This window comes from Cucurbita pepo, chromosome LG07 (assembly GCF_002806865.2).
Source record: "Cucurbita pepo subsp. pepo cultivar mu-cu-16 chromosome LG07, ASM280686v2, whole genome shotgun sequence".
NCBI classification, from domain to species: Eukaryota; Viridiplantae; Streptophyta; class Magnoliopsida; order Cucurbitales; family Cucurbitaceae; genus Cucurbita; species Cucurbita pepo.
Window position 1 is genome coordinate 6040705 of NC_036644.1, and position 20466 is coordinate 6061170.

The 20466-nt window shown below is 39.4% G+C and overlaps 2 protein-coding genes across 4 annotated transcripts; both read left to right on the forward strand.

Moving 5' to 3' along the window:
• Window positions 1-921: 921 nt before the first annotated feature.
• LOC111798699 (transmembrane protein 184B-like) lies at window positions 922-11614 on the forward strand. Its single transcript, XM_023682004.1, has 8 exons — window positions 922-1123; window positions 1218-1380; window positions 1533-1689; window positions 5101-5174; window positions 5524-5673; window positions 9427-9712; window positions 10609-10842; window positions 10934-11614. Exons 3-8 carry the CDS (start codon window positions 1534-1536, stop codon window positions 11276-11278), a joined length of 1245 nt encoding a protein of 414 aa, XP_023537772.1. The 5' UTR covers window positions 922-1123; window positions 1218-1380; window position 1533; the 3' UTR covers window positions 11279-11614.
• A 1982-nt stretch (window positions 11615-13596) lies between these two features.
• On the forward strand, window positions 13597-16444 carry LOC111798795. Of its 3 annotated transcripts, XR_002815736.1 has the most exons (4): window positions 13603-14075; window positions 14269-14382; window positions 14466-14522; window positions 15804-16444. XR_002815736.1 is itself a non-coding variant. In XM_023682130.1 (3 exons), the coding sequence occupies exons 1-2, from the start codon at window positions 13875-13877 to the stop codon at window positions 14519-14521; spliced, it is 564 nt and encodes a 187-aa protein (XP_023537898.1). In that variant the 5' UTR covers window positions 13597-13874; the 3' UTR covers window position 14522; window positions 14690-14821. The 3 variants fall into 3 exon arrangements, 2 of the variants coding, with proteins under 2 accessions (XP_023537898.1, XP_023537897.1); XM_023682130.1 differs by lacking the exon at window positions 15804-16444 and adding an exon at window positions 14690-14821 and having other exon boundaries at window positions 13597-14382; XM_023682129.1 differs by having other exon boundaries at window positions 13598-14382.
• Window positions 16445-20466: the final 4022 nt, after the last annotated feature.

Genomic DNA, 20466 nt, shown 5'->3' on the forward strand with positions numbered 1-20466 from the left:
CTCACATTGGTTGGGGAGGAGAACAAATCACCCTTTATAAGGGTGTGAAAACCTTACGAGGACACTGGCCTCGAAGGGGGGTGGATTGTGATGTCTCACATTGGTTGGGGAGGAGAATAAATCACCATTTACAAGGGTGTGAAAACCTTACGAGGACGCTGAGCCCCGAAGGGGGTGGATTGTGATGTCCCACATTGGTTGGGGAGGAGAATAAATCACCCTTTATAAGGTGTGAAAACCTTCTCCTAACAGACGTGTTTTAAAACCTTGGGGAAGCCCGAAAGAAAAAGCCCAAAGAGGACAATATCTGCTAGCGGTGGATCTGGGTCGGTCGTTACAAACATACACCCACCCTGAAAGAAAAAGTCCAAAGAGGACAATATCCGCTAGCGGTGGATCTGGGTCGGTCGTTAGGACAATATCTGCTAGCGGTGGATCTGGGTCGGTCGTTAGGACAATATCTACTAGCGGTGGATCTGGGTCGGTCGTTACAAACATACACCCACCCTGTTGGTACACAGTAGGGGTCGGTCGTTACAAACATACACCCACCCTGTTAGAGGGAAGTGAGCGCGCATAATATTGTGGTGTATACAATACCGTATCATAACATTATGACGAACATAAATGTCGTAAGGTACGTGTCCGTACGAATCATAGCAGGGAATTATCCAAATGCACGTGAACATACAATATGCATGAAGTCTCCATAATACCCATAGTTTAATACATATCTTCGTTCATTTCATATGGAACATAATCATTCCATGTATTTCATAAGGTAGTATACAATATGATATAATACTTTCATAACATGTCATATTCATCAACACAGACATAATAAACAAACATAACAACATGATATTTTCAAATTAATTTTGGTATTACTAAAACAAAATCCATAATTAAGAACATTTCTAAAATTTAACATTTTATTTTTACTTTTGAATTTGCGAAGGTTCTCCGTTGTTCTTCCGCGAGACTCTAAGCCGCTATTGTTCGTCTCCAGTTCAGCTTTCATCTTGTTCGTTTCAATTCCAACGATTTCTTGTTTCCTTTTCCAATTCACTTCCACCCCCAGATCCGCCTACTATATATTATTACTCCTCAATCTTCACCAAAGGTGATGATTCTCTATCGATTTCTTAATCTCTGAAAAATTTCAATTATGGCGTTTCGTACGAGTTCTCATTCTATTCGTTTTTGGATTCTGTTAGTTTTTTCAATGCCATGCGGAATGAACTGAACCTTCAGCTGCCGAAGTCGTTTGACGATTTCTTTTTGGGGTCTGCCTCCAGTTAATTGTGCATTTGGTGGCAGACTAGGGTTTCTGTCAATCTTCTCCTTGTTTTCGAGATCAGGCTTCTGAAGCAGCAACAGGCAAGGGGAGATTTCCTTTTTTATTTTAATTTTTCTATTTTTTTTTCCTGTTTGATGTGTCTTGTTGTTGGTAAATTATCTTCCTCACATACATTACTTGAATTTTGATCCTGTTGATAATTTCCGCATACACCTTGGTGTTCATTTTGCAGTATGGTGGATGCGGTTCAAATCTACTACAGTATTATTGCGTTTTTTTGCACGGTTGGAGCCATTGCTCTGGCGGTCCTTCATATTTACCGGCATCTTTTGAACTATACGGAACCTACTTATCAGAGATATATCGTGCGAATCATCTTTATGGTCCCGGTTAGTTTTCCTTCCCCACGTTTCATTTTTAGTTCAGAAAAGATCCTTTGGCTTTGTTTGGTTGTGGGTTCGTTAGAAGGCTTCCTTATTGCCATGTTCATGGTTGAACACCACGTATCTCTGATTTATGCACCACATTATGTTCCTTTATATCCTAGATGATATGCATGTTTCGAGCTTGATGATTTAATGACAATTTATATGTATGTGTTCATCTTTGTTCTGTTTTCTTGTTGTGTTACCTTGTATGAATTCTTGGACTTTGTATATTATTGCTTCGAGGAGGAAGCCTCAAGTTGCATCTTGTTGGAAAATTGCGAGAGTCTAACTTTTGACATAGAGAAAGTCGAGTAAAAGTTTCAAGTGTCGGGGGGCAGTTTATATAGCTCTTCTCTCTAGATGTTTTAGCCACCATTCTTACGTACTTTCTTTCTTACCACATTCCATATAAGCAGCATAAATCTTGTAGAAATTCCAGAGAAATTTCAATTGGGAAGGTTCGAAAAGTGAAAGAGGATACAATTTCGCTGAGGATTAAGTCTCTTTGACCCTGGTTGAAGGATGTCCAGGCATTGGAAATATTTGAAAAGAAAATGATGCTCTTTTCATGTTGAGATTTCCAGAGAAGAAGAATCTCTATGGCACTTAATTATAAAGAGAAATCATGGATCTAATTTCAAATGGTTGTTGTACTGACAATAGCAATTTTTTTAGCGATAAGAAATGATTATTGAAGTCAGCATTCTTTTTTTTGTTATTATTGATAATGACATTACATTCATCAAGGAAAATGCAAGAATTACAATAAAAGCTACACCAAAAACCATGGCAATATAGGGGGAACCACAGCCTAAAGTGAGAGAAAATTACAGAAAGGAAACAAGTTGCAGCCAAAAATCTCGAGGAATGTATTGGAATGAGCATCAGAACGAACATCGTCCCACACTTTTTCCTTCCCTTGACATGGCCATTTGTTTTTATCCAGCCAAATGTGTCACTACAAGCATGAGTTTCTTCTTCATCTTAGATTGGCATACATTAGGAGAGTTTAAAAAATGGGAAGGAAATAGAGAGGGATAACACTCAAAATGGTCTAAATAAGGGTGAATCTTTTTCTTTTGAAGAAAGACGTCTCCTAAGAAGAACCATCTTTCTAAATCACTGATCATCATTGGATTCCGGAAGGAACTTGTTTAGGATTATCACCCAAAAGCAAACCTAAGTAGGGAGAAAGGAGTTCAATCTCTAGTCGTATTCTTTATACAAGATTGGTTTTCTTTTTTTCTGTTTAGGATTATCACCCATTTACTGAAAACTTATTATTTTATTTTCTATAAGAAAAGATTTTCATCCATGGGTACTGCAACCTACAATGTTACTGAACTTATTGTGTTCTGATGATACCATCTCGCCAGACTTCTTCCTTGGGGACGCCTTCACAGTTCCTAAAACTCTTACCTTTAACTTCAAACAAAAGTTAAAGATCAATAGAATCTGCAAGATTCAAAGAAAATTGTTTGATGTTGAAAGGAATAAAAGAGTTGGTTTTGTTCTGAATTATTAGGTGATGTTGCGTAAAAATTCAGTGAGATGTTTTTGTAACTTAGAAAGCTCAGGAGCTTTCCTTCTAACTCCAAACAAGAGTTAGGATCAGTAGAATGTGCAATCTGTAAAGAAGGTTATTTGTTGCGGAAATGAACATAAGAATTGGTTTTGTTTTGAATGATTAGCTGATGTTGCTTCAAAAGTCAGTGAGATGTTTTGTAGCTTAGATATCTCAGGAGCACTCTTGTAAATTCCTTTCCTTATATCTTATCAACAATCCTCAATTCTCAAAAGAAGCACTCTTATCTGATTTGGAAAGGAAAAACCCACAAGTAAAAAATTTCCCTTCATTCCTAGTTCCTTGAGAATTAATATACTGGATTAACAAGTGGAAACCTCGATGGCCCTTTCTTCTATAAGTGTTTCAAATGCAAGATAGGTGGTGAGGACATCACAACTTGTTTATTCACCATCCGTTTGTGTATGTTTTGGTGGACCCAACTCTTAAATGATATTCAATGTTTTTAGTGCTCCCCCATAAAGTTAGAGTTTTATGTTGAAATGCTGCCAAAGCCTTTTCGTCACTTTTTGTGAATCAAAAGATTTTTTTGGGATTAGAAACCAAATTTTCAGTGAGAAACATGAAAGGATATACAAGAGCATTAAAAAAGACAACCCAATCCTGTAAAAGGGTCTCCAATCCAAAAGAGGTCACCACTCACAAGAAGGTATTAAATCTGGTATTTTCCCAAAGAACATCTCAAGATCGATCAACCCTTAAAGATTCTGCTATTTCTTTCCCCATGGCGATCTCAGAAAGAAAAAAAGCCTGTCAAAGAACTTTCCATTTATCCTTAAAGGGAGGGAACAACACGATATCTGTTGGATCTTCAATCCCTATTACGAACAAACGGAATCCCAAAGGTGTCCTAAAACTTTTCCAAATCAAGTGAACAGATTGGCAACTCTACAATAAATCATCAATATCCTCAGAATCTCCTATACACACAAATGCACCACTGAGGATCGAAACACGAAGAGCATCTTTCAATGCGATCCAAACTTGACTTTCCCATGCAAAACTTGCATGGAAAATATTTCGATAGAAAATAATTTGAAATTTAGGGTTTAGGGTATCTTTGGGAGGGAATCGGTAGAAAATAATTTGAAATTTAAGAAGGGAAGACTTCCTTTTTATGGAAATAAATAGTTCATTGCCTCAAAATAGAGTGCTTTTCACATAGATTTTTGTTACTTATCTTATTTCCTTCTAAACACCAGTTGGAGGGTGTGTTTACAAGGCCTTGGTTGTAGGATTGGGTTGATTTCTTGTCCCCCTCCCATCTAAACTTTGATCCCTTTTTTGGGGAATCTATCAACCCCTGCTACCCCTGCAATAAGTTTTCCTGGATTACTACATGCCAAAAGAGGTGTTGGAGCTCAAAATAGCTGCTTGAAACTTGCCATGGGTCATTTGGACTTTTCTCAAAAGGCATCGTAAGTTTGTAAAGGGTTGGGATGAAGTTGCTCTATTAAACCCTTGGTGAAGAAGTTGGGACTTACTTTAAAGAATGGAGCGTTGAAAACCATTTATACATTGTGTTCTAAGATTACAAGTGGTTAAACTGGGACAACAAAAATACTTCTAACTAACTACCACTTTTGTTTGCGTAATTTGCTACTTGTTCATCTTTCCTTTTCACACCATCTTTCCTCCAAACTTTTTACATTTACGTTTTTGCTTCTTTATATGTACTTTCGTTGTAAAACCTTTGTGTTTATTCTTTCTTTCTTTCTTTTTCTTGTTTGTCTTCCTTTTTGCATTATGTTATTAGTAAATCCTAAAATTGCACCCTTGCATCACAGGTATATGCACTGATGTCCTTCTTGTCTCTTGTTATACCTTCGAGTTCAATCTATTTTAATTCAATTCGAGAAGTGTAAGTAGTCCTTGCTTAATCAATTCTTTATGGAATTTTGAAGTTTGTCTGTTTCTACTTTTTTTTTCTTCACGATCGAATCATGTATTTAACAGCTTCTTGGTCATTCCTTTTTCTTGTATTGTTGGATTTCTTTAATGGCCATCTAAAACATGCTTCTTGAATGCTCCTTTCTCCCAAAAGTTTATGTGTAGAGAAGTTATATGCAAGTAAACAAATTTAATAAGAATGAATGCGGTCATTTCAGTTCTCATGCCTTCATTTAAACAGTAAAAACAATTTCGTATCATTGTCCTTTCGGTTATGGTTATGGATCAAATATCTAATCATTAGTTTTGATTTTTTTTAGCTATGAAGCTTGGGTCATTTATAATTTTCTGTCATTGTGTCTGGCATGGGTTGGTGGTCCTGGAGCTGTTGTAATAAGTTTAAGTGGTCGTGTACTGAAGCCATCATGGGGCTTGATGACGTGTTGTCTTCCTCCTGTACAACTAGATGGGTAAGTTTGCAAAATTCAATTTTTTTGGATTGATGTAATGATTGAGTTATTAATGGCAGCATATACTAGTCAACATTGAATTATGTTAACTCACTTGAATATAATAGATGTACACCGTACATGTAGGCATAGTTAATGCATGCTTCATTTTCTTTCATGGCATTAGTGCCTTTTAACGAAGAGTGTCCATGAAAAGGAGGCGGCAGAGAGATGCCTATTTTAATGTAATTTAAAACACTGTGCTCCACTTAGCTACTTGTATTAGGATTTTCTGTTAAATATGTTTTCAACAAATCCTACTCTTTTCGCAATGATTCCCCCCCTACTATTTCCTAAGCTTTTCATATGTTTCCAGTATTGGATCTCCCTTATGAATTCTCTTGCTACTACAAAATGCTTTTTCTATGGATCTCCTAAACTCATGAGTGGACTTTTGGATTTGGCTTGTTACAACAAATCGTACTTATAAATCTCTCTGTGATTTATCAAAATGCTTTTTCTTTGTTACAAAAATGGCGTTTCCTCTTCCCATAGAAGGTAAATTTTTTTCTTAAAGGGGGATTTGCGCACTGGATTTCTTAATACTCAAGTCATTCCCTACTTGGTTTATCGTCCCTTCTCTTGTGAAATGAAAAAAAAAAAAAAAAAAAAAAAAAAAAAAAAAAAAAAAAAAAAAAAAANAAAAAAGAGGGAGGGAGAGAGATCCTCAAATCATCCTTTCTCTTGCATCTCAATTCTTCGAACATCGTTGGAGTTCTGGACAATTTAGGGAGAGAAACAAGTTTTTTAAGAGTGAATAAAGATCTCTCTGTATTCTTTGGGATATTATTCTTTTCTTTCCAGGTATTGTGCGAGTTATATACCCATAGAAGATTTTCTTCGCAGTCCTCCATTATTAGAGATGAGTTTTTTCTCCCTCATTCTGTAACCTCGTTTGGTTAATGTAATAAATTAAATTAAAAATAATTAGAGTACAAGTTTTTGAGATATATATATCAAAGGATTTTTTATGATCTTTTGAGAACTGTAGTGTTTTGTGGAATTGATGAAAATAAATAAAATGCTCAAGGATATGAACTCCATTTGGAGAGAAGAACAAAAACCCAGCCAAACTAAAAACACAGCAAAAAAAAAAAAAAAAAAAAAAAAAAAAAAAAAAAAAAAAAAAAAAAAAAAAAAAAAAANAGAAGAGAATATCAGGTTCTCCAAGAACAAAAGGACCCAAGCGTTGAATTTCTCAGAAATGCTCAAGGTATTGTTCCATCTCTAGACTCCAGGAGTTAAGACATTTAAGTCATATGTAGGTATAATATTAGGCATTTTGCAAATTCGCAGGATATTGTTTATCTTTTGGTGGAAATGTTCTGGGTATTGTTCCATCTTATGTAACTATGAAGTTTTTGCTGGGCTATTTGGAGCAGTAAGAAACTAGCCCATATTTAGGCAAATATTATGGATGAGAAGTTGTTTATATGAAGAACGTAAAATGATGTTAAAGGTTGCTCCAGTATATATTTATCTCAAAGTTCATAATTATTGTTTTGTAGATTAACATCTTTTGACTGTCTAGAGTTGTTTTCATTCTGGAAACTGTTTGAAAAGATATCTTTGGTTCGTTGCTTTATTCATTCTCCATATAGTTTAAAAATAAACACAGTTATATATAAAAAAATAAAATAAAATCAATATATTTAATTTAAGTTTGACTTAAAAAACAATCAGTATAGGGCAAAGCATCAGCCAAAGGGCAAATTAAGAAAAGATGAAGGTAATATTCCCCATTTCTATTAATTCCTTGTCTAGTAGCCATGGGTTTTTTATGACACCCATTAATCTTTTGATTATCTTGCTGAATGTTTGGATTTGAATAAATAATTTCTGGTTTCAATAATACCCAACTACATTCAAAAGTTAGTTCAATTGAATTTCTGATCTCCAACTAATGATTTTGAAAATATCTCTATACTTTCCTCCATTTTCACCAAAAGAATCAGTTATTGCTTTCTCAGTTCTAGATCCATAGCCACATTGATAAATCTCTTAGGAGACTTTTTCTTGTGATCCACCTAGATCTCTCAAACTAGGGGCTCAAAACCTTGAGAGCGGACACAATTTAGTCGAGAAAGTAGGCATCTACACACTTTGAACTGTGTGTTTCTTGTTACCTGGATGTGCTTGCTATTCTTCTATTCATCTAAAGTAAGCGTCTTTCCCTAGTTGTTCTTTCAATCATGTTAGACAACCTTACGAGCAACAGCAAGTTGAGTTTTAGCAAGTCTAAAATAAACTCCTTTTGATCTGTGAAGTATCTTGTCATATTCAATACCTACTAATCTCCAATCGTTTATTGAAAACATTTACTCTGTAAATGTAGCGCCTTTCTGCAGCCATCATGCATTGACCAAGTAATCATTGGGGCTAGTGAAGAAGTAAATGGACTTATAGGGAATGAGTTGAAACCAAAGATGGTTGCGTACATAGGATTTAAATTCCTACAAGTTTCTTTGGCATGGTCGCTGAGATTAGTTGAGATGTGTGAAAGTTGGTTTAGACACCTGTGGATATGAAAAAAAGTATCGTTTTCCTCAAATATGTGGATAACCTTTCCATAGTCCACATCTTTCTAAGATATTTTGCTAGGAATGACATATTCATAATCACTGAACACCATGTTGGATCTCTTTTGGACCCTTTTTATCGACATATATGACAAAAATAATCAATCAAATCAGCATTGTTCGATTATTATAGACTACTAATAGATATAGAGAGAGTGAGAAGAATGAATTATTAATATTACATGGCTCACCCTTTGAATTCAAGATGGTCAAACCTCAAGAAATTCTTGAATTTTTACACAAATAGCTTTTAGCACCTCTGAGCAGTTAACAATGTGCAACGAAAACCATCATCTTAGAATGTGTTCCAAGCGAGTATGAGAGAGTGAAATTGAGGTTTAAAATAGTGGAAGAGATAGATAGAGACCGTGGAGGGCAGAGGGGCAAAGAGTGAAACGAGTCAGAGAGAGGCAGAAAAAAGTGAGATAGAGAGGCAGAGAGAGAGCTTATGAGAGGAACAGAGAGGGAGTGAGATGGAGAGATGACTAATAGAGCATCCAATGGATAGAAGGGCAGAGGGAGAATTGTTGGAGAGTGAGAGGAAGAGAGATTGAGAAAGAAACGAAGGGATAGATAGAAAGGGAGGGTTGGAGGGACTACAGAGAGAAATAGAGAGACCTTACTTAGTTGTTGCATGCTTTGATGAGAGAGAGAGAACAAACTAGACATTTCATGAATGAGGTTCAGTTGAGTAGGTTGGGTAAGGAGACTAACAGAAGTGCCCGAATCTGTTGCCTCATGTCTACACATTAGTAGCATAAGTGCGCTTCACAAGGGCACCATGCCTACCTAAGGCAAGGTGCCGTTCATGCTATTGCTTCTCCTTCATGCTTTCATTTGGAGAAATGAACCTAGTTTGCTGAGCTTTCTTTGTATTGTTAATTGCTTTCTGCTCTCCATTTGCAGAGGGCTTTTAATTATTTGTAATTATAATCTATTTCAAATAGTACAGAATATTTAAGTAAGCTTCTCAATGTTTGTGATCTTTAGTAGTAATTTCCTCTAAAACCTAACCAGGATAACCCTTTATCTAATATCTAGTTATTGGGCATTATATCTTTCCTCACTTATCAGGAAAACAAAAGTATCAATCTGAAACTTCATCAGATAACCTTACAGGTTGCTTTCTATACAGGCGTTTTATACGGAGGTGCAAGCAAGGCTGTTTGCAATTTGTCATTCTGAAGCCTATACTAGTTGCTGTTACACTTATTTTATATGCAAAAGGGAAGTATGAGGATGGAAATTTCAATCCAAAACAATCATACCTTTATCTTACCATCATCTATACTATGTCATACACAATGGCTCTTTATTCATTAGCATTGTTTTATGTGGCATGCAAAGACTTACTTCAACCATTTAACCCGGTCCCGAAGTTCATCATCATTAAGTCTGTTGTCTTCTTGACTTACTGGCAGGTGAGTGATCTTTAGGTTCTTTTTCTTTTTCAAATCACTTGCTTCTCTACATGGATGTTTCCTTCGATAGTGTGTGTAGTGTGTGTGTGGCGTTGTGTTTATTCTTTCAACATATTCAAAGGAAGGTTAAATATGGTGGCTTTGAAATGTGAGTGTAATCTACCATGGGAAATAAAGTGTTTTACAATTTAGTTTTAGAAAACTTATGGAATGAACGCAGGTTAGACTTCAGATAAAATGTGATGCTAATCTTCATTACAACCACTCAAACATTGAGCGGTTACCCAGTATTATTCAGTAGGCTGGAGTGTGTGCGTTTTGTGGGGTCCTTGGGATAGAGGAACTATTTAATTTTTAGACGGCTTAAGAGATTTTGTGAGATCTCTCATCGATTAGGGAGGAGAACGAAACACCCTTTATAAGGGTGTGGAAACCTCTCCCTAGCAGACGTGTTTTAAAAACCTTGAGGGGAAGCCCGAAAGAGAAAGCCGAAATAGGACAATATCTGCTAGCGGTGTGCTTCGGCTGTTACAGATTTTCTAGCAACGTTTGATACCTAGGTAGATTCTATGTTTCTCTCGACTTTTGTGGTAAAACTTTGTTATAATTACTTGTTGGATCTAATTTTACTTGATTGGAGGTCTTTTTTGTAGTTTGTCTTGTGGAGTTGTTCTTTGTATGACCTTATATTCTTTCATTTTCGGTTTTCGTTAAAAAAACATCCTGGTTAATGTACTTGTTTCTCAAATTATAGCTTAATTTATAGACAAAAACAACTAGTAGGCGATCATCAAAATGTCTTTTTAGTTCATATTTTGTTGTCACAACCTGAAGCATGTAGAATGAACAGCAACTGATTCTATAATATAATTTCTTCCCTATGTAATTTGGTTTAGGGCGTCCTTGTTTTTCTTGCTGCAAAAACTCAATGGATCAAGAATGCAGAGGAGGCTGCTCAATTTCAAGATTTCCTCATATGCATTGAGATGCTTATAGCCGCTTTGGGCCATCTTTATGCATTCCCATACAAAGAATATGCAGGAGCTAACATTGGTGGTTCGCGTGGTTTCACCGGAAGTCTTGCACATGCCTTAAAATTGAATGACTTTTACCACGATACAGTCCACCAAGTGAGCTTTTTTTGATATAGTTTTCAAGTTTGAGATTGTTTTGCATCTCTTTGCTGGATTCTTCATTGCCCTCACCACTTTTCTCTTGCAGTTTGCACCAACTTATCACGATTACGTTCTTTACAACCATAGTGACGGTGACGAAGGAACGAGGAAGTACCGATCACGCACCTTCGTGCCTACCGGCCCCGAAATGGACACTGTTAGAAGAAACAAACACATGTTTGCAAACAAGGTAGAGGACATTCCACTTTCCACAATCCCTCAGAATTCCTATACCGTTCTCGAACCAGCACATCCCGATGCAATGAAGTCATCTCTTCTCATGGATGCCTCTAACTCTTTATCCACACCGTACGATATGTCGCTTATCGACTTGGATATGTCGAGCTACCCCTCGAAAGTTCCTGCAGCAAATGAAACTGAAACGAGGTGACCAGAATTGTCGGACAGGTAGGAAAAAAAAAAACGATCGTGTGAGGAACTTAAGACGCAAAGAAAGATATAATACAAATAGAGATTTTAGAGAGTATGTGTGCACACTGGCATTGCGGCATAACAGAAAATTGTGTAGAATGGCGTGTTTCTTCAGTCCATGGTGATGTATATACATACAATACACGATTCTGATTTGTTATGAATTAGGATTTGATACACAATCATGCAATATAAATTCATTTTAATTACCATACTGTAATATGTGGAGGGAATAACCTTGATTTGAAGAATATTGGTGTAATTCCATTTAATAAGGGAATTAACCTATTTACTATTGTTTTTTTATTTTTTTTTATTTTTTATGTTGTTGTTGTTCTCTTTTGAATAGTTTTGTAACTTCTTCTTAGGTCCACCGCTAGCAGATATTGTCCTCTTTTGAATAGTTTTGGGGCCTAGCGTCCTTACTCACATGGTCCGGTGTCTGGCTCTGATACCATTTGTAACGATCCAGGTCCACCGTTAATAGATATTCTCAAGGCTTTAAAACGTGCAGCTAGGAGAAAGTTTCCACACCCTTATAAAGGGGGTGTTTTGTTCTCCTCCAACCCATGGAACATGAGGAGAATAATAAAAGTTTCCACACCCTTATAAAGGGGGTGTTTTGTTCTCCTCCAACCCATGGAACATGAGGAGAATAATATGAACATGATCAGTATGGTATTAAAGTCTTTCATAATTGATTCAACTTAAAGTTTATTCTAATTGATGAAGCTTTTATAGTTATCGATCATTTTTTATATCTAAGATTCATCTTCCCTTTTGATTATTTTACCATTATATTAGAAGAATCAAAAGTTCGACCACTAATAGAGGACGTTTTTGTTGCCTAGAAGACGTGATCTACAATACATACGATTGTCACATTGAATTAATGGAAAAAACTTCTTCAAATGGTCTTAAGTCATGTGGAGTCTAAAGTCGACTTTTGTGGGAGGAATATGAGGACCGTTGTTTGGCTAGAACATGTTTCTATTTTGGAAACCATATGATGAAGTCTCGAGCCCGCGAAGGAGGAACTAGGAAGCTAGCCTACTATTAAATATTCACTCTAGTTAAGGTAGTGTGATGGGTAGATGAATGGCTTGAGACGATTTAAGTTGTGTAAGATATGAGTGATTTTGATAATGTTCCATGAAAAAGAGGGAAGTGGAGCACGCCCCACTTGGAGTACCCTCACGAAGGATCATGCTCAAAGTATATATGACAATAGATCGTGCTCAAAGTATATATTTCTCCATCGACAATGGAAATTACATTAGTGGGAACATAAACTAAAACATCTTCGGATTGGGTCTCAACTATGGGTAAAAGAGTCACACTTCCTTCATTTAAAGTACAACTTGATTCAACGGCTCTTTTCAAGAGGCGTAAATGCAAATAAAAAACATATCTTGGATAAGCTTTGCGATCCTACGATCTTTGTAAAAGAAGAGACAATTGTTGATAAGATTGTGTTAGTTTGGATAGATCATCATAAATGATTGAAGTGTGTTGTTTTTTTGGACATAAAATATTCAGCCAAAGTTGAAGGTATTGCAATGTAGTTAGAGAAGACGCTCTATTGAGATTCTCACAAAAAGAAAAAGAGTGCAGTCGATTTGATAATGATCTAGTAACATTACTTCTTCAGTCCAAACCTACAAATCTTCCGATCATTTATGTGGAAGAGGGTGAGCTTCAAGAGAATGACTTGAAGTTTTTGCAGCGTGAAACCGTGCACTACTAGACACGAGATAGATCTTTCAAAGAACAAGATTTTTTTCGAATAAGCTAATTCATTAGGAATCTTGCCGTTCCACTCCTATTCAAAGATTAGCCTTTTGTCTCTGTGTGTTCACATTAAGATTTCTTCACAAAGACGAAGGGATGCCAAATGAGTTGTTTACTTCCCGAACAAATATTCCTACAGCTATGTATAAACGCTGGTTTATCAAGAATATGCAAGAAAAACACTTCAATTTCTTGATTCGATCGCGAGAAATAGTTTAGAACCAATAGTTCATTATCTAATAGATTTTTCCGTTCTAATATTCCATCCAAGAGTTCTCGGTATTTACCAAACCTGTTCCTATCTAACAGAACACTATCAAATCAAATGACAAAAACATTGTCGAGAATAAGATGGTTTTTTTCGAGTGAAACTAAAGCTGAATTCATGTAACTAGAGAAAAGTTTCCCATTGTTTAGCCGAACAAATATGGAACCATGAAACAAGAATTAACTGGATCAGAATTGATCGAGAGTTGTGAAAAGACGAGTTTCTTCCAAATCCATAAAACAATATAAGAATTGAAATCTTAAAATTTTAAAATACAAATTTAGTTGTTTCAAGAAAAAAGAGTTTCAAATTTGTTATCTTCCGTTTCCAAAAAGTTCATCACACAATCAATTTGCCAATCACTCGCCAACAGATCCACATCGTTTCCAAACAAATTTCCTTCAAATTTCTCCACTCGAACAATTTCATTTCAATCCAATCCCATCCCATTTCACCCCTTTGTTTCTGTTCTTCAATTTCTGAATCGCATTTATATATGTTCGAATCAAAACATATTGAAAACCAAATCTCAGCTGTTGATTGCAGTAGCGTTAATGGCGATGGCGACGAGGCTCGTAAAAGAATCGCGACGGCCGAAATCAGGCGCGATGATGATGATGACGACGACGACGACGACGACGACGATAACGATGGAAAAATGGAGATCGGTAAAAAAGGCTTTGGAAAAGCGAAACAGGTGATGTTCTATCCATTTCGAAAGGCGAAGAAACAGATTCTTCGGTGTAGGATTAAGAGGACCTCTTCTTGTTCTTCTTCTTGTTCTTCTTCGATTTTTAGTATTACAAGAACAAATTCTTGGGATAAGAGTGTTTATGATGCGAGTGTAAATCAAGGCTGTGGTTTCTGTTTTGCGAAACATTCAATTTCAGATTCTAAGAATGGATCTCCGACTGATCCGAATCATCCGAAGTTCACTGATGAAATGTTGAAAGTTCTTATTGAAAAGAATGATTTCTATTCCAAAGAATCCAATCCTCATTTGGGTATATTCCTCGTTCTTCTTGTTCATATATCTTGATAGTTGATGCTTGTGTGCAGTTTGTTCATATTGTTTTTGTTTTGACAGATTTTCAAGTGGACACTAAACAGGAAGAAGACATTCAATTGGGGTTTGCTTGTTGAGGTATGTAACAAATGTTGTTCATATATTGATGGAAATTTAGTATTGGGTTAGACTAGCATTCTGTTTGGTTGATCTGAAAGTAGCCTGTTGATGTATGTTCATAGTTGGAATATATACTCCGGAGGAATATATTGACATTCCATAGTTATTGGCATTTGAAAATATAGTGTGACATCGCACGTTGATTGGAGAGAGGAATGAGTGTCAACGAAGACACTGGGCTATGAAGGGGTGGATTGTAAGATTCCACGTTGATTGGAGAGAGGAATGAATGCCATCGAGAACGCTGGCCCCTAAGAGGGGTGACTTGTGAGATTCCATATTGATTGGAGAGGGAACGAGTGCCGACGAGGATGCTAGGCTCCGAAGGGGGTGGATTGTGAGATTCCATATTGATTGGAGAGGGGAACGAGTGTTAGCGAGGATGCTGGGTCCTGAAGGGGGGGTGAATTGTGAGATCTAGTTGGAGAGGAGAACAAAACATTTTTATAAGGGTGTGAAAACTTATTCCTAGGAGACGCGTTTTAAAAACCTTGTAAAGAATGTTTCGTTTAACGCATCTGCTAGGGAGAGGTTTTAGAACTTCTCACGGTTTTAAAACGCGTCTGCTAGGGGGAGGTTTCCACATCTTTATAAAGAATGCTTCGTTCTCCTCTCTAATCGATGTGGGATCTCACAATCCACCCCCCCTTCGGGACCCAGCATCCTCGTTTCGTTCTCCTCTCTGGCACACTACCTAGTATCCACCCCCTTTCGTGGCTCAGCGTCCTTGCTGGCACACCGCTCGGTGTCTGACTCTGATATCATTTGTAACAGCCCAAGCCCACCGCTAGCAGATATTGTTCTCTTTGAACTTTTCCTTTTAGGCTTCTCCTCAAGGTTTTAAAACGTGTCGTCTAAGGGGAGATTTCCACACCCTTAAAAGAATGTTTTGTTCCCCTCTCAAACCGATGTGAGATCTCACAATCCACCCTCCTTCGGAGACCAGCGTCCTCGCTGGAACATTGTCTGGTGTCCATCCCCCTTCGGGGCTTAGCGTCCTCCCTAGCACACCGCCTGGTGCATAGCTCTGATATCATTTGTAACAACCCAAGCCCACCGCTAGCAGATATTGTCCTCTTTGGGCTTTCCCTTTCAGACTTCTCCTCAAGATTTTAAAACGCGTATGCTAGGGAGAGATTTCCACACCCTTATAAAGAATGCTTCGTTCCTCTCTCCAATCGAGGTGGGATCTCACAACTACTTCATTATTGTTAATAATGTTTGCCTTTCCTACTACAGATTGAAAGTTGCTTGAAGCTGCACTTTGTGTCTGTCTAACTGATGTTAAGGTGTGGAAGATGGTCTTAGTTCATTGTTTGATGATAACTTGGATTGGAGGTCCCTCCAAATGATCCCTCTTCCCTAAGCCATTGTTATAGAGGCAGGACCTTGTTTGAGTCTCTCTGAGTCGAGTTCGTCGTCCTGCTTTCGTTCCCCCTTCACCGAGGAAGACCTCGTTCAATATGGAGCTGAAACCGAGATTATTTTGTTGGCTAGAGTTTCGTTTTGATAGCCTTTTTTGGTGGAGTTTCTAGTTTTGATTGTTGGTTCTTCAGTTTGGAGCGTTTTGGCTATGGTTTCCTCTTTGATGGTAGCGGCCATGGCTTTGCTTGTGGAGTTTTCTTCTTCCATTTCTCTTCATCTGTGTTTGGTTGCTTCCTTCACCTGGTTTTCTTTCTGTATTTTTAGTTCGGTTGTGTATTTTGTTCTTTTCTTCGAGTTTGTATCTTCGAGTATTGTATATCTACATTTTCATCAAGTTAATAGAACATCCAAAATAGTCAACACGATCCAACTAAAGCTAAGTTGAGTCGAGAAAGTTGACTTAAAACTTGACTCTAACATAATGAGAATGGATGAGAGGTTTTGAAATTGCACGAGACATAGAGATGTCTACAGGGCGGGGACACGAGAAAGCTTTCCTTGCCCCTATCCCTATCACCTATTTCTAAGTTTCAAGTTTTCCTTGACTAAATTAAGTCAAGTCAACTTTCTCGACTCAACTAAATCTAAGTTGAGTCGAGAAAGTTGACTTGACAATTAACTCTACTATAATGAGAATGAATGAGAGGTTTTGAAATTGCACGAGACATAGAGATGTATGCGGGGTGTCACGGTCATGCCTGTCCAGGGCCTGTTGCCCATGGCCGCATGCCCATGACAAGCCAAACCCTTGTCATGTCTTTTCATTCTAGTGTTTTTCCCTTTGTAATTCTTGAGCGTATGACACCTCAAGAAAATCATGTCTAGGCCTGCCAGAACTAAAATGGCCCAGAATGTACTATAGGGGGATATGACTAGTCGTCAACTTCTCCCTACCCAAGGTTATATATGCTAAGCCGTTGTTATCTTTCTCTTGCTTGCTTATATAACGTCTCTTTCTAAAATCTCTCTTTCAAAAATCTCGCTCTCTCCTCGTTTTCTAAAACCTTCTTTTAAAACCGAGGCTAGAGGCTCGACCGTACGTCGCTTGGCCGTAGGCGACGCAAGAACAAATTGGCTTAACTCACTTGTCGCTGGAAAGTGAGTGCCGCACAATCGCTAGTCCGCTGCCTTCGAAAGTGCGATTGTGTCACGGGGTATCAGAGCTTTGTTAGCTCCGTAACGTCATACAGACCGAGATCATGTCGACGACAAAGTCGACACCCAAAGCACAAGCCGATCGGCTTACGCTAATAGAGGAGGAAATGCTGTTCCTCAAAGAAGTCCCTGACACCCTCCGTTTCTTGGAAACACGGGTGACCGAACTGAGTGAGAAAGTCGTCCAAGTCGACGCAATGGGCAACCGCCTAGATGGGTTGCCAATCGCAGAACTGCTGTTTCGAGTGACCTCGCTCGAAGAAAGAGTTGCTCCTACGAGCAGCCCAAAACCGTCTGATAGTCCGGATAGCTCTGTCGCACACAAAGAGGGACGTGGCGAAGAGTTCGACATACTACAAAACACAATGATGAGTTTGTTCAATGGATTGGCTGATGAATTCAGATCAACAGTCGACGACCTCCAAGAAAGGATGTCCGCCATGAGCACTCGAATTGAAGTTACCATGAAAGCCGTGGAAGGTGTCACGGCTGGACAAACTAGTACAGGATCCAACAAACTAAGGTTCCCAGACCCTAGAGCCTTCAAAGGGAATCGGGACGCCAAAGAGTTGGAGAACTTCATCTTCGACGTCGAACAGTACTTCAAAGCCACAACGGCTTGTACTGACGACAAGAAGGTGACTGTAGCTGCGATGTATCTCGTAGACGACGCCAAACTGTGGTGGCGTACGAAGGTGCAAGACATCGAGGATGGATTGTGCACCATTGACTCATGGGAGGACCTCAAGAGAGAGTTGAGGGAACAATTCCTCCCCGAAAACGCAGGACACATAGCAATGGAGAAAATAGTAGCCCTGAAACACACTGGAAACATACGGGACTACGTCAGACAATTCTCAACCCTGATGCTGGATATCAGGGGTACAGCAGAGAAGGACAAGGTGTTCTTCTTTATAAATGGTCTACAACCGTGGGCCAAAACAAAGATACATGAGAACAGGGTCCAAACCCTAGCTGCCGCAATGGCCTGCGCCGAGAGACTCGTGGACTGTGGGAACGAAGCAGGATCCCAAAGAAGAGCGACACCAGCCCCAAACAATGGGGGCAAACCATACCGACCACCAGGCCATCGAAATGGAAGCCCCAACAGATCGAATGGATGGACGGATAGACCTCCTCAGAACAATCAAGCGGGGACATCTCGAGGGCCTTACCACCAAAAGAACCACCCGACGACGCCTTTGCAATGCATGCTATGTAAAGGCCCCCACAAGGTATCCTACTGTCCTCATCGGGCCTCTCTCACTGCACTCCAAGTGTCCATCCAAGAGAGCAATGAAGCAAGGGTCGAGACTTTGCTAGACAAGAAAGAAGATCACGACAACCCCCGAATGGGCGCACTCAAATTCTTGTCAGCCCTCCAACGGAAAGTCGAACCGAAGGAGATAATAGAGAAAGGGCTTATGTTCGTAGATGCCACCATAAACTCTCGACTGAGCAAGAGCACTCTGATAGACTCTGGAGCAACCCACAACTTCATTGCTGATCAAGAAGCCAGAAGATTGGGACTCACCATAGGAAAGGACCCGGGGAAAATGAAAGCTGTCAACTCCGAGGCCTTGCCTATTGTGGGAGTTTCCAAAGGAGTCCCCTTCAAAATAGGGGATTGGACTGGAGAGCTAGACCTTGTCGTGGTTCGCATGGACGACTTCGATGTGGTACTTGGGATGGAGTTCCTCCTAGAACACAAAGTCATCCCAATGCCATTAGCAAAATGCTTAGTGATCACCGACCGTAACCCCACAGTAATACCTGCAAGCATCAAGCAACCAGGTAATCTTCGGATGATCTCGGCCATACAGCTGAAAAGGGGACTCGCACGAGAGGAACCTACCTTCATGGCCATACCACTGATAGAAGAGGCAACCACCGAAGAGACTGTCCCAGAGGAAATCAAGGATGTATTAGACAGTTATACCGACATAATGCCAGAGAGTCTACCACAAACACTACCACCTCGTCGAGGCATTGACCACGAAATCGAACTCCTCCCCGGGGTTAAGCCGCCCGCAAAGAATGCATATCGGATGGCTCCACCCGAGCTAGCCGAATTGAGGAAACAACTAGACGAATTGCTGAAGGCGGGATTCATTCGCCCGGCAAAGGCCCCTTATGGAGCCCCCGTACTATTCCAGAAGAAGAAGGATGGGACGTTGCGTCTGTGCATAGACTATAGAGCCTTAAACAAGGTGACAGTACGCAACAAATATCCTCTGCCGATAATATCCGACTTGTTCGACCAACTTCACGGGGCCAAGTACTTCACGAAGTTGGACTTACGATCGGGATATTATCAAGTACGTATTGCCGAAGGGGACGAACCCAAGACGACGTGCGTAACAAGATATGGGGCCTTCGAATTCCTAGTAATGCCCTTTGGCTTGACAAACGCCCCAGCTACGTTCTGCACGTTGATGAACCAGGTTTTCTACGAATACCTGGATCAATTCGTCATAGTATACCTCGACGACATTGTTGTTTACAGCACAACCCTCGAGGAACACAAAGTGCACTTGAAGTTAGTGTTTGACAAGCTCCGGCAGAACCAGCTGTATGTGAAGAAGGAGAAATGTGCATTCGCACAAACATGCATCCACTTCCTTGGACATGTCGTCAGATGTGGACAAATCAGTATGGATAGCGACAAGATAAAAGCTATCCAAGAATGGAAGGTTCCTACTTCCGTATCTGAGTTGAGGTCCTTCTTAGGACTAGCCAACTACTATAGGCGGTTCGTCGAAGGGTTTTCACGACGAGCCGCCCCATTGACAGAGCTGTTGAAGAAAGACCACCCTTGGTCGTGGTCGAATGATTGTCAAATGGCCTTTGAAAATCTGAAAACAACCATGACGAGGGGTCCTGTCCTCGGGTTGGTTGACGTCACAAAGCCATTTGAAGTGGAAACCGATGCTTCCGACTTTGCTCTCGGTGGGGTCCTTATTCAAGAAGGCCACCCCATCGCTTACGAAAGTCGAAAGCTCAACGATGCCGAACGAAGATACACTGTCTCCGAGAAAGAAATGCTGGCTGTAGTCCATTGCCTTCGAGTCTGGAGACAGTACCTCTTAGGATCGCAGTTCGTAGTGAAGACGGATAACAGCGCCACTTGCCACTTCTTTGATCAACCAAAATTAACAGCAAAACAAGCCCGGTGGCAGGAGTCGTTGGCTGAATTCGACTTCAAGTTCGAACACAAAGCGGGAAAGAGTAATCAAGCAGCCGACGCGCTGAGTCGGAAGGGCGAACATGCGGCCCTGTGCATGTTAGCCCATATTCATTCAAGTAAGATCGATGGATCGAT